The sequence below is a fragment of the Macaca fascicularis genome, chromosome 10 (assembly GCF_037993035.2).
Source record: "Macaca fascicularis isolate 582-1 chromosome 10, T2T-MFA8v1.1".
NCBI lineage: Eukaryota > Metazoa > Chordata > Mammalia > Primates > Cercopithecidae > Macaca > Macaca fascicularis.
Window position 1 is genome coordinate 7,721,786 of NC_088384.1, and position 14,604 is coordinate 7,736,389.

A 14,604-nucleotide genomic window follows, 5' to 3' on the forward strand; every position below is an offset into this window, starting at 1 on the left:
AGAGGAGCCCAAGGCCCCTTTGCAACACACATGCAGGTCCCTGGCACTTACCTGGCCTCGGGGGCTGTCTTCCCAAGGACCCCACAGGTAAAGGTCCCTTCTGAGGCCATCTTGGGTCATGCGTCTCTAGCATTTTACCCAAGTTTTTAATGTTGGGTTGGTTTTTACCTCACAATTGAACATGGCTGTGGCCAGCCTAATCCTAGCGTGTGCCTGCTTTGGGCCGAATTCTGTTTGTTTTTCAATTGCATCAAATGCCGAGGCCTGTGGGTTGTTGTGTGTGTGTGTGTTTTTTTTTGTTTTTGTTTTTTTTTGAGACAGAGCCTTACTCTGTCGCCCAGGCTGGAGGGCAATGACACGATCTTGGCTCACTGCAACCTCTGCCTCCTTGGTTCAAGTGATTCTCCTGCCTCAGCCTCCTGAGTAAGCTGGGACTACAGGCATGCGCCACCACACCTGGCTAATTTTTATATTTTTAGTAGAGACGGGGTTTCACCATGTTGGCCAGGCTGGTCTTGAACTATTGACTTCAGGTGATCTACCTGCCTCGGCCTCCTAAAGTGCTGGGATTACAGATGCGAGTCACCGCACTCAGCCAGAGACCGGGATCAGGGTTGCAAGTTTTCTGTCTTCTAGAGGACAAAAATAAAATACTCAAGTAATTATCCTGGCCAGCACTACTGCATGGACAGGGCCCCTTTCTGCTGAAACAGCGAGGCAGCAGCACCAGCGGCTGTGCACATGGGCCCCAACTGGATGTTGGAAGCGAGTGTTGGTTTGTGAGGTGCACCAGCAGGTTCAGGGGGGCTGGCCTGTGTCGGGGCAGCCCTGCCTGGGAAGGAAGGAGACATGGACTCACCCCGCTCCTGTCGCCCACAGGTCATCTATATGGCTCGCAACCCCAAGGACCTGGTGGTGTCTTATTATCAGTTCCACCGCTCTCTGCGGACCATGAGCTACCGAGGCACCTTCCAAGAATTCTGCCGGAGGTTTATGAATGATAAGCGTGAGTGTTGCAGCCTGGCGGCATGTTAGAACGGGAGCCGTCTGTTGTCGTGGATGGCCTGGCAGGTGCTGGGTGCTTCCCCGGCACGGTCTCCAGTTCTGACAGGGACCACGTAGGTCAGGCCCGCGGTCCACTTTACAGATGAAGACACTGAGGCTGAGGGCGTCATGAACATGGCTGAGACCGTAGAGCTGGTGTGTGTCAGAGCAGGTCCATCTGACCCCGGAGCCCTTCTCTTATACCACACTGTTGGGGTGTCTGAGAAGTTCCCCAGTTAAAACATCCCTCCTTGCTACCTGGGTTTCAAATAGGGAGAGAATGAAAACAGTAAAAATGGAGGCCCAGGTATCACTGCTGTTAGTGACAGGGACTGGAGTGGAGACTGTAGCTAAGTGTGACAGGCATGGGCCTTTGGCCGAACCTCAGGCACAGGCAAGCCACCGGGGCAGGGTACACTTGTGCCCACAGGGAGGAGGACAGCCGGGCTGAACCTCAGGCACAGGCAAGCTACTGGGGCAGGGCACACTTGTGCCCGCAGGGAGGAGGACAGCCGGGCTGAACCTCAGGCACAGGAAAGCCACCGGGGCAGGGCACACTTGTGCCCGCAGGGAGGCAGGGAGGAGGACAGCCGGGCCGAGAGTGCCGGGTGCTGTTCTCTGGCTTCCGTTCCAGCCTCTGCAGAGGAGCGAGGCTGGGTTCCACCCTGCCCTGCACTCAAGGAAGGCAGGACCAGATGCCTTGTCTCGGTCCCACTCGCTCCCAGTCCTTATTCTCTTGCCCTGCTGGGCCGCCTGTCCCTTGGGAGTGGTGGCAGGAGCTCCTCAGTGCAGTTCTGCTCCTGCCTTCCATGGGGGCCATGGCTCCCCGTGGCCAGCTATGGCTTTTGGGGGTCCTGGGACTGAAGTGAGCAGTGTAGGGTGTGCAGGCAGAGGAGCTTTGAAATGTGTCATAAAAGCTGCACTTTAATTAAATCTACACTGAGACTTATCCCTACCCAAGGCTGAAAATACACTTTCTATTTTATTTCCCAACTGAAGTGATGCTGAGCCGCATTGTTCAGTGTGGCTTATCAGGGGTTCTATAGGGGGATTGTGTGACAAGATTAGGATGAATCATGTAGCAGAGATCCTGGAACGTAATGCCCCTGAGTTTAAGTGGAACTTAGGGAGTGGACCTGGAGCTGCCGCCAGGCCTGGTTGAAGGGGGCCTCTTGGCGGGGCGGTGCAGGGCGCCACAGGCCAACTCTGTTGCTTGCAATTTACAAACCCACGAGGGCCTCAAAACCCTGGAATGATTCTGTTTCCAGCCCTTGAACCTCTGCTTCCACTGTGCCTGCTGAGAAGTGGCCCTGCCTGCGAGGGGCAGGAGACCCCAGACCCGCACCCCGAAGCCCCCTGAGCCTGTTCCAGACCTTCTGTCCAGCCTCTCTTCCCACGGCCTCCCCGCCCTGGCACCTGCGCTTGTGGTCCAGCAGGCATTTGGAGCAACACACTCATGGACTTCTGAAGCTGTTTCCTAGGGTCCAGCATGGACCCTCCTCTCTGCAGAGCACGGGGACCATGCCCACATTCAGACCAGCACGTGGAAGAGGCTATGGAAGAGGCTACAAACATCTTGCTCAGGCCAGAGCAGTTAACAGTTCTCTTAATATAGGCCTCTCCATGTCGCCACAGTCACAGACGTGTCCTCCACTGGGTGCAAGGTCCCACACACGTGCCTTGGTCCCAGCAAACCCCGTAGACAGGCCCACTCAGCACCCCCGTACTCCATCCTTCATTGTCAGTCAGTGAGCATGCACGTACTGAGGACTGCTGGACTCCCCTGCCTGATGTCTTGAAGACGTTGGAAACTAATATGCATGGGAACCCTGAAAGCATGTCTAGACAGGCCGGGCTCAGAGACCGCAGCACAAGGCGATGGCAGGAGGGACCTGCATAAACAACCGTGCCTGAGGATGGCGACCAACTCTGCAAGGCTGGAGGGCAAAGGGCCCTGGAGGCAGGTGACACCTGCAGTGGGAGGATGCCCCGTGACAGGCACCCTATGACACCTGCAGTGTGAGGTCGCTGTGTAGACAGGGTCCCTGTGACGCCTGCAGTGCGAGGACGCTGTGTAGACAGGGTCCCTGTGACGCCTGCAGTGCGAGGACGCTGTGTAGACAGGGTGCCTGTGGCGCCTGCAGTGTGAGGACGCTGTGTAGACAGGGTCCCTGTGACGCCTGCAGTGTGCGGACGCTGTGTAGACAGGGTGCCTGTGGCGCCTGCAGTGTGAGGACGCTGTGTAGACAGGGTGCCTGTGGTGCCTGCAGTGTGCGGACGCTGTGTAGACAGGGTGCCTGTGGCGCCCGCAGTGTGAGGACGCTGTGTAGAGAGGGTCCCTGTGATGCCTGCCGTGTGAGGATGCTGTGTAGACAGGGTCCCTGTGGCGCCTGCCGTGTGAGGACGCTGTGTAGACAGGGTGCCTGTGGCGCCTGCAGTGTGGCACACGCAGCCTGTGTGTCCATGTCTTCTCTGGGGTGGACAAGGAGGTTTTGTTATTCTTCCTTAATATTCCAGATGGATGGTTCCCTTCCCTTTCACAAAGCAGCGTGGAGCCCAGGGAAGAGCGTGGAGGGGCCCTGCGTCCTCCCTCCTCTCAGGCATTCTGGCGGGAAGGGAAGGCCTCTACCCGGCAACCTGCAGCTGGTTCCCGTCCCCACTCCTGCGCCGGGGCCGGTGCACTTGCTCCTCGCATCAGTGCAGGACCACGTGTGCAGTCCTTCACGCCTTGCTTCTTCCAGGGTCCTCACATCTTCCCCATGCATCTCCGGGTCGTGAGGATGTCTGTTTTTGACATCTTGGTGCATTCTTCCTTGGAATGAAGTGGGGTTTGTCTTTACCTTCCATGTTCACCGGGCCATTCGACTCTTCCTTCTGCCCCAGGGGCTCATCTGCTTGGACTTAGCTCCCCTTGACGGGCCTGCAGTCAGGTGACTTGGACTTCCCTGTCTGGCCTCCATGATTACTGACCTGTTGGTGACTTGGGGAAGTCTTCCCTTCTCTGGGACTGAGCTTGATTCCACAGAAAGTGGAGGTTTTGGTGGGGTGTGGGTGCTGGGGGCAGGGCCCAGCAGAGGAATTTCTACAGCCAGCGCCCCTCATCCAGCTGGGCTGCTTCCCGCTGCTCAGCGCAGTCAGCCCCCACTGCCCGCCTTGCTCTCTGTCATATGGAGGTCCCTTTGGAAGAATCCGTTACAGTGGTGGCCACCGCATGTGGCAGGCAGAGGAAGATCCATAGCTTTTATAAAGAACACTGCAAAGCAGGCTGGAGACCCCATGAGCTGGTCCCTGGCTGTGTGCCCCACCGCACACCAGGGGCTCTGAGGCGGCGCAGGCCACGCAGGAAGCGCAGGGCCAAGGTGTGGGTGCAGGAGTGCTGGCTTCTTGGAGGTCAGGACAGGACTCCCTGCCCGTCTTCAGCTTTCAGTTCCCATGGAGAGTTCCCCGATTTACTGAGGCTACTGCCTGTGGCCCTCTTGCCCAGCAGAGCCCCATGTTCTGGATCTGTCCTACAACTTCCTACACCCCACCCTGTCCCCACTAGCAAACCCTAGTGGCCCTGTTCCAGTTCCTCTGGACTTTGTTCCAGGCTTCCTGGTGACCACTTGTTAAGCGGATAAAGTAATGGGCACTGTTGCGATCCACTGCCAGGTACCACAGAGACCACCTCAGAGGCCATCACCCCCATGGTCAGGTCTTCAAGGTGGGAGGGCTGGGATGGCTCAGGACGTGAGTGCTTCGGGGGCCTTTGCCGGACGTGTCTGCAGGGATCACGATGTCCTCATCACGGCTGCTGGGTGGCAGGAGGGCAGCCCTGTGGGGTGGGGACGGCCCCATGTGCATGCTTCTCCTGCCCAGCTGTGTGGCTCACCCTGTCCCCTGTCTCCGCAGTGGGCTATGGCTCCTGGTTTGAGCACGTGCAGGAGTTCTGGGAGCACCGCATGGACTCGAACGTGCTTTTTCTCAAGTATGAAGACATGCATCGGGTGAGTGCTGCCGGAGCAGCTGTCCTTGGGGTGCCCGGCCCTCGCCAGGCCTGGCAGCTCCTGATTCAGGGAGCCCTTTACAATGCACATGTGGGATTTGTCTGAGGAGGGATTTGTCTGAGGAGGGACAGAGGAAGGGGCAGGACAGTTTGTGGACTGGAAGAGGGGTTGGGGGTGTGGGGAGCAGCCTGTCAAAGCCTGAGGTGGGGCGGGGCAGCCATGCTGGGCGAGGCTGAGGGACCCAGGAAGGCGGGCGTGGGGAGGGGACTGGGGCTTGGCTTATCAGGGGGCCTTTGGAGTGCTTTACAGTGGTGGTTGATGGGACACTGAGGAGAGGCCAGTGTCTGCAGTGAGACACGAGGTAGCTAGTAGCTTGGGGAGCCTGGGTCACCACAGGAGAGACTGGGCATTTTCTAGGTGTTGCGGAGGAGGCAGGAGCTGGGGGAGGGGTTGAAAAGAACTAATGGGACAAGGTCTTAGTACAGGCAGAGGCAGGAGGGCTTGGGGCTGGAGCCTGGGCAGAGGGGCTTCCGGTGGCAGGACAGGCAGGAGACACCTGTGGCCTGGCCCATAGGAAAGAGGAAAGAGGATGGGGTGCAGGTGTGGACCGTGAGGTTGCTGGAAACCATGTTGGTGTAGGGGACAGACGAGGCCAGGCTGTGGGGCTGCTGGTGCCAATGGCTGACAGACAAGCAGGTTTAGGTTGAGTAGGAGCGGGTAGGAGCTGGGATAGGGAGGAGGTTGGCCGGAGGACAGAGAGGAGAGCTGGGTGTGGGGGAGGGTGAGCCAGTGCTGGGGTTGGAGGTCAGAAGCCCAGGGGCAGGAAGGCCGGCCTTGTGCTTCCCCCACACCTGCAGGAAGACTCCAGACCTGGCTGTGAACAGAGCCACACGCAGTCCCCTATGGCGCTGGGGTGGGGTGTGTGCCTTGTGGTGCTAGGGTTGGGAGGTGTGCGTTGTGGCTCTGGGGCGGGGGTGTGTGTGTTGTGGCCGTGGGGCGGGGGTGTGTGTGTTGTGGCCGTGGGGCGGGGGTGTGTGCCTTGTGGTGCTAGGGTTGGGAGGTATGCGTTGTGGCTCTGGGGCGGGGGGGTGTGTGTTGTGGCTCTGGGGCGGGGTGTGTGCGTTGTGGCCGTGGGGCGGGGTGTGTGCGTTGTGGCCCTGGGGCGGGGTGTGTGCGTTGTGGCTCTGGGGCGGGGGTGTGTTGTGGCTCTGGGGCGGGGGGTGTGCGTTGTGGCCTTGGGGCGGGGTGTGTGCATTGTGGCCGTGGGGCGGGGTGTGTGCGTTGTGGCCCTGGGGCGGGGTGTGTGTTGTGGTTCTGGGGCGGGGGGTGTGTTGTGGCTCTGGGGCGGGGTGTGTGTTGTGGTTCTGGGGCGGGGTGTGTGCGTTGCATTTGCTGCAGTTACTCTTGGGTTCCTTTGTGCTCTGGCACCCGGGCCTGTGGTCAGCACAGGCCAGGTCAGCCTTTGCAGGAGCGTGGCCTTTCAGGGCTTGCTTGGTGTGCAGGAGGGACCCCGTCTGCGGGTCTGCTGCCGGCTGGCGCGTGCTGTCGGTTCCCCAAATGGGTCCTCACCGTGGCTCTGTGTCATGGTGAGGAAAGAGCGAGGTCATGCGGTGGTCCAAGGTCACACGCACCACGGAGCCGACTGCTGGGTAAGCCTGTCTGACGCTCTCTGGGCCTCCCACCTGTCTGCCTCTTGTCCACACAATTTGACACAGAGCCACATTTAGGGTCCCTGTTCATGCCCAGAGGACGGTGTAGTAGAGAGGAGGATGTGGCCCAAGCAGGTCGGAACCCTGGTCCTGCTGCTGACCTCTATGAAGCCTTTGGCTGTGGTTTCCTGTGGTTCTGGGGAACAACACAGGCTCTGGACACTGGCTGCTCAGGCCAAAGTCCTGACCCCCCCAAGCCTCTGTAAAGTGGGGAGGTGACAGCACCCCCTGTCACTGCATGGCTGGGAGGACTGTGTGAGAATCACCTACGTGTAGGCCTGGGACGGGCCTGCCTGGTGTGTGGCTTTTTGTGGAGGTGTCATGCACAGTGAGGTGTACTCGGCACACGTGTGGGACTTGACAGCCTTTTACCTGTCACATCCGGGCAGCCACCTTCCAGATCCAGAACATTCCAGCTTCTTGCAGTTGACAGCCCTGCTTCGCAGAGGCCACTGCGCTCCGATCTCCCTCGCCGGAGCTTGGTGTTGCCTCTTCGGAAGCTGTCGGATGTGGGACTCTCATGTGTGTTGCTCTCTGGCTTCTGTGTGGACGGCGAGGCTCCTCCACCCACGTGGCGCGGAGCTCCGTTCTTTCCTGTGCTGTGGCTGGTGCTCCATTGCAGCACGAATATGCCACCGCTGCTTCACCCATCCAGTGTTGCCGGGCGTGGAGGCTGTTTTCATTTTGGGGTGGTCATGAATAAAGCCTCCGTGGATGTTCTGGAGTCCTGGTGGACGTCAGCATTTGTGCTTATTGGGCCCATACCCAGGAGTGGAATTTCTGGGGCCCTGGGTGTGCATTTGTCAGCTGGTCACTATTTTGCCACAGTGACATGGCATTGGACATGCACTGCCCAGGGCCAGTGAGGCCCCAACATGAGAAGGTGAATGGGGGAAGTGCCCGCCTGGCCAGCTGCCCACACATCTGAGGGGCGGCTGCCGGGTCAGCAGTTTCCTCCTGGGGTGTCAGTGTCCTCAGCGATGACGGGCTGAAGTTTTAAGGTCCAAACACACACCTTATTCCAAGCCCTTAAAGGGAGGTTCATCCTTCTGTGCCTTCCAGGCTCCGCAGTGGAAGTGGTGAGACCTGTTGCTTTCAGTCCATCAGGGTCAAGGCCACCAGTCCTACCTGGACCTTTAAGAGCTGCTGGGGTCAGTGCTGGGACTTCATTTTCTACCAAAGCCAGTCTGAGTGACTCAGTGGCATCCCTGGGACAGTCAGCGTTTCGCCTTCTAATTGGCATGGGTTTATTCTTTTTTTAGGAACCTCAGTAATGGATTGTTTTAATAGAGGTTAAGTCACATTTTTAGGAATTAGTATTGTTTACATCTTACTCCAGAAAACTACCCCTGAGTGAGCGTGGTTGTCTCCAGGGTGTGAGTCCGTGAGTTCTCACCCCGGGTTGAGAGGGAGTGCTTCCTGCCGGAGCCCTCACCGCCCATGCTCCACTGAACCACACAATTCCAGGGCGCTTTTCCCACGAGCCGCGCACTGTGCCAGGCACCCCAGGTATCCCCACTTCATCCTCACAGTCACCTCGACCCAGACACGCTGGCTCTGTGTCATGGTGTGCAGCCTCTTGCTGCGGCCCCGTCGCTAGTTCCAGATGGAGAATGTGCGACTCAGAGTGGTGAAGTGGGCCGTCCCCTGCCAGCTGACCTGGGCGCTCTGCCTGATTCCCGCTGGGTTTCATAACCAGCAAGTGTCCCGTGACATGTTGCTGGACGTGGCCTGGCAGAAACGCCCCTTCCTCTGAGATGGACATCACACCGGCGATGAGCTGCCCCAGGAGGATTCTGCTGACCGCTCCGGCAGGCTGATTTTAAGCTGGCAGTGTCCTTCTTGCAGCGTCTCTTCTGAGAGCCAGGTTTCTTCACTCTCTCTCCATGGCTACCCTTTTTCTTTGAAATGGAGTTCTTGGCGGCAGGGCAAGGGACAGGGAGCTCTTTATTCCTTGGCTCATTCTCTAATAACTGTTCCTCCGACTCTCCGTCAAGCCCCGCGCCGCGGGTGCACCACACCCCTCCCCATGGGAGGTAGCGCGAGGCCGGAATCAGACCCGCACTGCTGCCGCAGGGGTCCCCGCACTGTGGGGCCCAGGGAGGAGCTGACGCCCACACCAGCGGTCAGAGAACATTTTCTTTCAAGGTTTCTGAAGTGCTGCATTAAAGAAATTAAATCATCTTTTCACTGTAGGACTTTTCAGAGGCTCTAATGTGGGAATTTGCTCTACAAACCTCCGGAAAGGAAACGGCCTGCAGCGTTTTCCTGATGAGGACCAAGGCACCTCTAGGCAACAGCTCAGGGCTCTGATTGAGTAGAGGAGGAGCCTCCTTCTGGGGAGAAAGTGGCAGGGGTGGGGGGCTGGGGAATGGCCCCTTAAGACGTTAGCCACATGCCACTGTCAGGTGTGGTAAAATAATGGGGCAGGGTACAGCAGGCATGACGGAATCTCGCGTCTGATGAAGCGGGCTTCCTGCCCAGTGCAGGGCTGTCTGGAGACCAGAAGGGCCTCCCTGCGCTCCCAAGGGCCAGCCCAGAGGCCAGCTGACGGGCAGCAGGAAGGGAAAGAGGAGCCCATTAGGTCTTGCTCCTCACAAGAACGATGTTCTGAAATATGTTTTTTACTTCTTGCTGCTGTTAAAAATTAACCACAGCCTCTATTAAGACCTCATGTCTGCATCCCAGTTCCCTGGAGGAGCAGGGTTTGAATTCAGGATCTCCACTTGAGAGCTGAGCACGCTTGGGCAATTCCTTAACTTCTTAGTGTTATTTCCAGACAAGGCTGATGTCAGCCTTGTCATGAGCATTAAGTAAGGAAGGCCACGTGTAAAAAGTCCCCAGTGTGTGCCCAGCTTGGAGTCATGTCCAGTAAGAGGCCCCGCCTCTCATGGGCTGCTCTGCTCTCTGCACTTGTCTTCCAGGACCTGGTGACGATGGTGGAGCAGCTGGCCAGATTCCTGGGGGTGTCCTGTGACAAGACCCAGCTGGAAGCCCTGACAGAGCACTGCCACCAGCTGGTGGACCAGTGCTGCAACGCTGAGGCCCTGCCCGTGGGCCGGGGTATGTGCCCCACCCCGCCTCCCGCCCAGGAGCTCCCCGCCCCAGCCAGGCTGCTTTCTCTGCCTGCTTAGAGAGCCAGGTCTAGCTTGTTGCCCTCCGTGCTCTCCTTTTCCAGCAGTCCGTAGCTGGCCATGGCCTGTGCTCTGTCGGCTGGTGCCTGTGGATGGCACAGAGCTCATGGAGTGACGGAGTGCCTTGCCCGCTGGTGTTTGCATTGCCTCCAAGCAAACAGTGTTTTAATGTGAAGAAGTGCGTTTCAGGCTTTGTGGGTGGGATATTTCTGAGTGGGGGGGTCTACTCCGATGGCCTGAGATCAAACGCCTCACAGAGCAGATCTAGGAGATGGGTTTGGTGCGATGACATTTCAGAGCACAAAGTGTGCTGACGGGTTTCTCAGTCTCTAACTGACTCATGGGAGAGTTCAGTGAAGTGAGCGGGAAGGTAGGAGACACCGTTTTTCCTCCTTCACTGAGTGGACGCTGACCGAGCATCTTCTGGGTGCAGGCAGCACAGATGGGGCCTAGCCCCACCTCGGGGCGGTGAGCTTAAGCAGACAGTACCAAGCTACGCCGCTGCACAGAGCGAGGCCAGTTCCTGCTCTTGGTGGCAAGTGACAGTGGGCCTGAGGCAGCTGGAGATGGGGACAGCGTTCCTGACAGGAATCCTCCCCAGATCCACCTGGGTTGCTCCCCCTGTCCTTAAGGCTGTGTGGCATTTGACCCTGATGGTGGAGAGCCCAGGCTCTTAAATCCCAGGGTGCTGGCCTTGGCCATAGGAGGCCGCCTCTTGGTAAGTATGAACCTTACGGACACTTGGTGTGTTGGGCACTTCCTGGGTTGAGGAGAATGTTTGAGGGGAGGGCCCAGAAATGTGGATGGGTCTTCAGCAGCAGCCCCCATAAAATGGAGTGGGAGATGCCTGGGACGGATGAGAGAAGTGGTGGGCTGCAGCTCAGCTCTGCTGCCCTCTGGGAACGCAACTTAGGTCAGGCCTTGAGCTTTTGCGGCTTTTTGTTCTCTGAAAAGGGGCTGATCATGGCTCAGGGTGGTTTTGAAGGTCAAGCGCAAAGCGCCGTCTCTAAAGGCAGAGCAGTGGACTCCTCAGAAGGAAGTTAACTCAGCCACAATCCCTCTCGACTTCTTTCCTGGCTACATCTTCATAAATATTTATTATTTAACATTTATTTGCTCTTTTTTAGTTTTGCTTTTGCTGTGTGTTGTTATCCTTGGATGTGACCTTCTCCAAAATACCCCTTTTGGTTCATGTGTGTGGCGAAGCAGCGTCGAGAACATACTGTGTGCCCATATGCTCCTTCCCTTGGGTTTGCTTTATCATGGTTTACCTTGGTTTTGCTTTATTTCAGTTCTTTGATTTGTTTTCTTTTAGCACATTGCCTCTTTGCTCGGAAGATCTTCTTGAGTTGGTGAGAATGCAGGGCCGAGTAGCCAGCTGCATTGCTTAGATTTGATTCATGTCACAGCATAAATTGTCTTGATTCCAAATCCTAAACCAGGTGGGTGACTCCTCTGATGAGCTCTCAGCTGTCTCAGCTGAGAAAAATAATCATGGGAAAATATAGTTTGGTTGCTCTAGTAGCTTCTAATTCTGTCCCTTAGGTATCATTAAAGGGTTACAAGAACAGTTTTTCTTGTTTTTTTTTCCCTCTCCAACACTGATAGATAATTTTTTGTTACCAAAGAGAAAGTCCATGTTACGGTGGGTATTTGAGCTCAGCATTTGCAGTGTTGCAGTTTCACACCTGAGGTCCTGCCTGGACAAGGACCACCGTTAATAACAGAGCTAGTGAAGGACGTTTGCTGGAGACAGAGCTCTGATCTCAGAGATGCTGACAACAGAAAGAATTCTAAACGAGCAGTTCTTTGAAAGCAGGGAGCCAGTACTCGGGTGATGCGCTCACAGTCCCATAACTGGGAAGTTCGGAATCCCCGCTCCAGACATCTTCATAGTCACCGTTGCTATTGGACTAGACCAACCTAAGATTTTATGTTAACAAAGACAATGGGAGCAACGACTTCTCTTGTCATGTTGAGCTCTCTGTCTTTTGTTTTTCAAAAGCCTTCATAGTGCCTGCAGTTGAGCCCACAGCTTAGCCCTCCATTGTGGCTGCCAGGAAGAGGCCTGGGTTTCTGACCAAGCCTAGGCTCCAGCGGCTGGGGGCTGTGCCCAGACTCATTTTATTGTTGACTCAGGGAATTCTCACTGCAGTGCGTATTTTGCCTCTAGTCTCTAAAGCTAGCTAATACTGCAACTATTTTATTCACCTTAAATTCCTCCCCAGGGTTTGCCAGGGCAGGCTCCTTGAAATCTGCATCTTTGGCGCAGTCAGGAGGGCTTCCTACTTGCTGTAAAATTTTCTGCACTGTGGATGGTTTTTTTTCCTTTTCAAATGCTCCCGAAGCCAGTGACGCCTTGGTGGCGCTGTTGAGCTGCGAGTGGATAATGCCGTGGGGAGGGCCAGAGCTGCCTGCGATGCCCAGAGCAGGGCACTCCCGCGGCAGATCATACTCACTCCTGGGATGTTTATTAAACACCTGCCACGTGCCAGGTGCCGTTTTAGGTGCTGGGGACTCAGCACGGAACAGGAGTAGAGTCTCCCTGGCGGGCCCCAGCAGGGGGTGCGGAATGGCACCAGGAGGTGGCTGTGGCTCACTGCGCTACAGCCTCAGAGGGAAGCTGGTTCAGGTCACGTTCTGCTGCATCCAATAGTTTCACAAATGTTAGGGGACCCACCTGGTCTGTAGCTCAGACGGCCCTTCCTACCCCCATAGGCCAAGTTCAAAGGGACCCAGGAATAGATCTGGAATGTTCCAGATCCATTTCCAAGGCTTCCTTTAGTTCAGTAGCTGGCCCGACAGCAAGTGGCCCCAGCAGTTCTCTTGTTTGCATTTCAGGAAGAGTTGGGCTATGGAAGGACATCTTCACCGTCTCCATGAACGAGAAGTTTGACTTGGTGTATAAACAGAAGATGGGAAAGTGTGACCTCACGTTTGACTTTTATTTATAATAACAGAAACAACAACTTGCATGCTCACAATACCCAGACACTCTACTAGCCAAAAGTCCTGTATGCATTCATTTATTCCTTGCTGGACAAACTCTGGAAGCAGCGTGTGAAACAGCGGGGGAAGGGAAGAGCGGCGTGAGCGGAGGCAGTGTGATGATTCCCAACCCAAAGCAGCTGTCTCGCCTTCAGAACGTGCAGCCTCTCCATGTCTGATTACAGTCAGTCTCCACATTGCAGTTCCAATGGCCTGGACCATAAGGATAAAGCCTGTAATATATGCAACTAGAATGTCTGCCTTTTCAACCCCATATTAGTTATTGTATTTTATAGAGCTTTTCACTGGAAATCTACATAAATGTCAGTAAACCAAATAAAAGTTCATTTCCAAGGGGAATCAGGAGCGAGCCACACCCGAATGGTAGAAAGATCTCAGGGTTAACTCTTTATTTTTGTAGTTTTATTATCTAAGGCACAGCCATTCTGTTCTCACTTGGTTCTGAGATAATGGTGAGAACAGAGGATGAGTTGGGTCTGTTGGGGGGAATCTGGACACTTGTTTATTCTGACGGAGTTCACTTCTTCAGAACCTTCCTGAAATAAAGCAGAAACCGGTCACTAGGTCTTCAGAAAGGACGTCCCTCTGCCAGAGACTTCCAGCGGGATAGAGAGGAGCCCGCGGGGCGTGTGCTGATGGAAGTCTGCTTGGTGAGGCGGGCAGGTGGGAGTCTAACGCAGTCAGGAGCATTTGCATGCAGTGGGTAGAGAGTCGGCCACAAAGGGACCAGTTGTGCTCGGAATTTGAGCTGAATTCCGCAGCCTGCCTTTGTTTCCTGAAGTGATAGCCTACTAATGCTCCCAAGCAGATGCTTAATAGTAAATTTCTAAAACCCCCGGGTCTTTATCGTTCAGTTTGTTCTGTGCACCTGAGGCGCTCAGCCGTGGGAGGACCATTTTGCGAGTGTAGCCCTGTTTCACTCGGATCAGGTTGGCACGGCCGCCTGCGTGTCTGTCCACCTCGTCCCTCCGTGTATCTGAGGGAGTAAAGGTGAGGTCTTTACTGCTTCACTGCCTAATTTTCTTGCCGAAATTCGCTGAAGCGATGGAGAGACGGGGGCCAGTAGCCAGCCAACCCCGTGGGGACCGGGGTTGTCTGTCATTTATGTGGCTGGGAAGCACCCAAAGTGGTGGTCAGGAGGGTCGCTGCTGTGGAAGGGGTCTCCGTTCTTGGTGCTGCATTTGAAACGGGTGTAGAGAGAAGCTGTGTTTTCATTTGTAAAGGGGAGAAGCGTGGCCAGGCAGGTGGCATGTGGCATTGCACGGTGGGCTCGGCAGCACCTTGCCTGTGTTTCTGTGAGGGAGGCTGCTTTCTGTGAAATTTCATTTATATTTTTCTATTTTTAGTACTGTATGGATGTTACTGAGCACTACATATGATCCTTCTGTGCTTGCTTGCATCTTTAATAAAGACACGTTCCCGGAGTTGCGTCGAGCATTTGTGCTTGTCGGGGTAGAAGGGGTCCCTGCAGTGATGCCTTTGGTGCTTGGGACAGTATGACTGTGGGCCCCATTGATACCCCATTCCCTGGGGTTGACAGCAGAGGGAAACAGGTCCCTGTTGCGCTTTGATGAAGCAGAATTCAGACTTTCCAGGGTTCACTTCTCCCCATTATTTCACTCAAATTCAGACTTTCCAGGGGGTCAGTTCCCCCGCCATTTTCTCATTCACCTCTGATCACTTCTATAAACGGGGGTGGAGGAGAAAGGGGAAAAGCATGGG

At 55.8% G+C, this 14,604-nt stretch overlaps 1 protein-coding gene across 3 annotated transcripts in view; it reads left to right on the forward strand.

Annotated features, from left to right (window-relative positions):
* The window catches only part of SULT4A1 (sulfotransferase family 4A member 1), a 36,618-nt gene extending 22,312 nt beyond the window's left edge, over positions 1–14,306 (forward strand). Inside the window, exons 4-8 of one of the 3 annotated variants that reach the window (XR_006690014.3) lie at positions 880–1,006; positions 4,936–5,030; positions 9,664–9,802; positions 11,189–11,315; positions 12,715–14,306. Coding sequence is in view for 2 of the 3 variants with exons in the window: in XM_005567062.4 (XP_005567119.2) it covers positions 880–1,006; positions 4,936–5,030; positions 9,664–9,802; positions 12,715–12,827 (474 nt within the window). In the remaining variant the exon portion in view is untranslated. The remainder of the gene's footprint in view (positions 1–879; positions 1,007–4,935; positions 5,031–9,663; positions 9,803–11,188; positions 11,316–12,714) is intronic. The other 2 variants (XM_005567062.4, XM_074003580.1) reach the window with 2 other exon arrangements.
* The last annotated feature ends 298 nt before the right edge of the window (positions 14,307–14,604 follow it).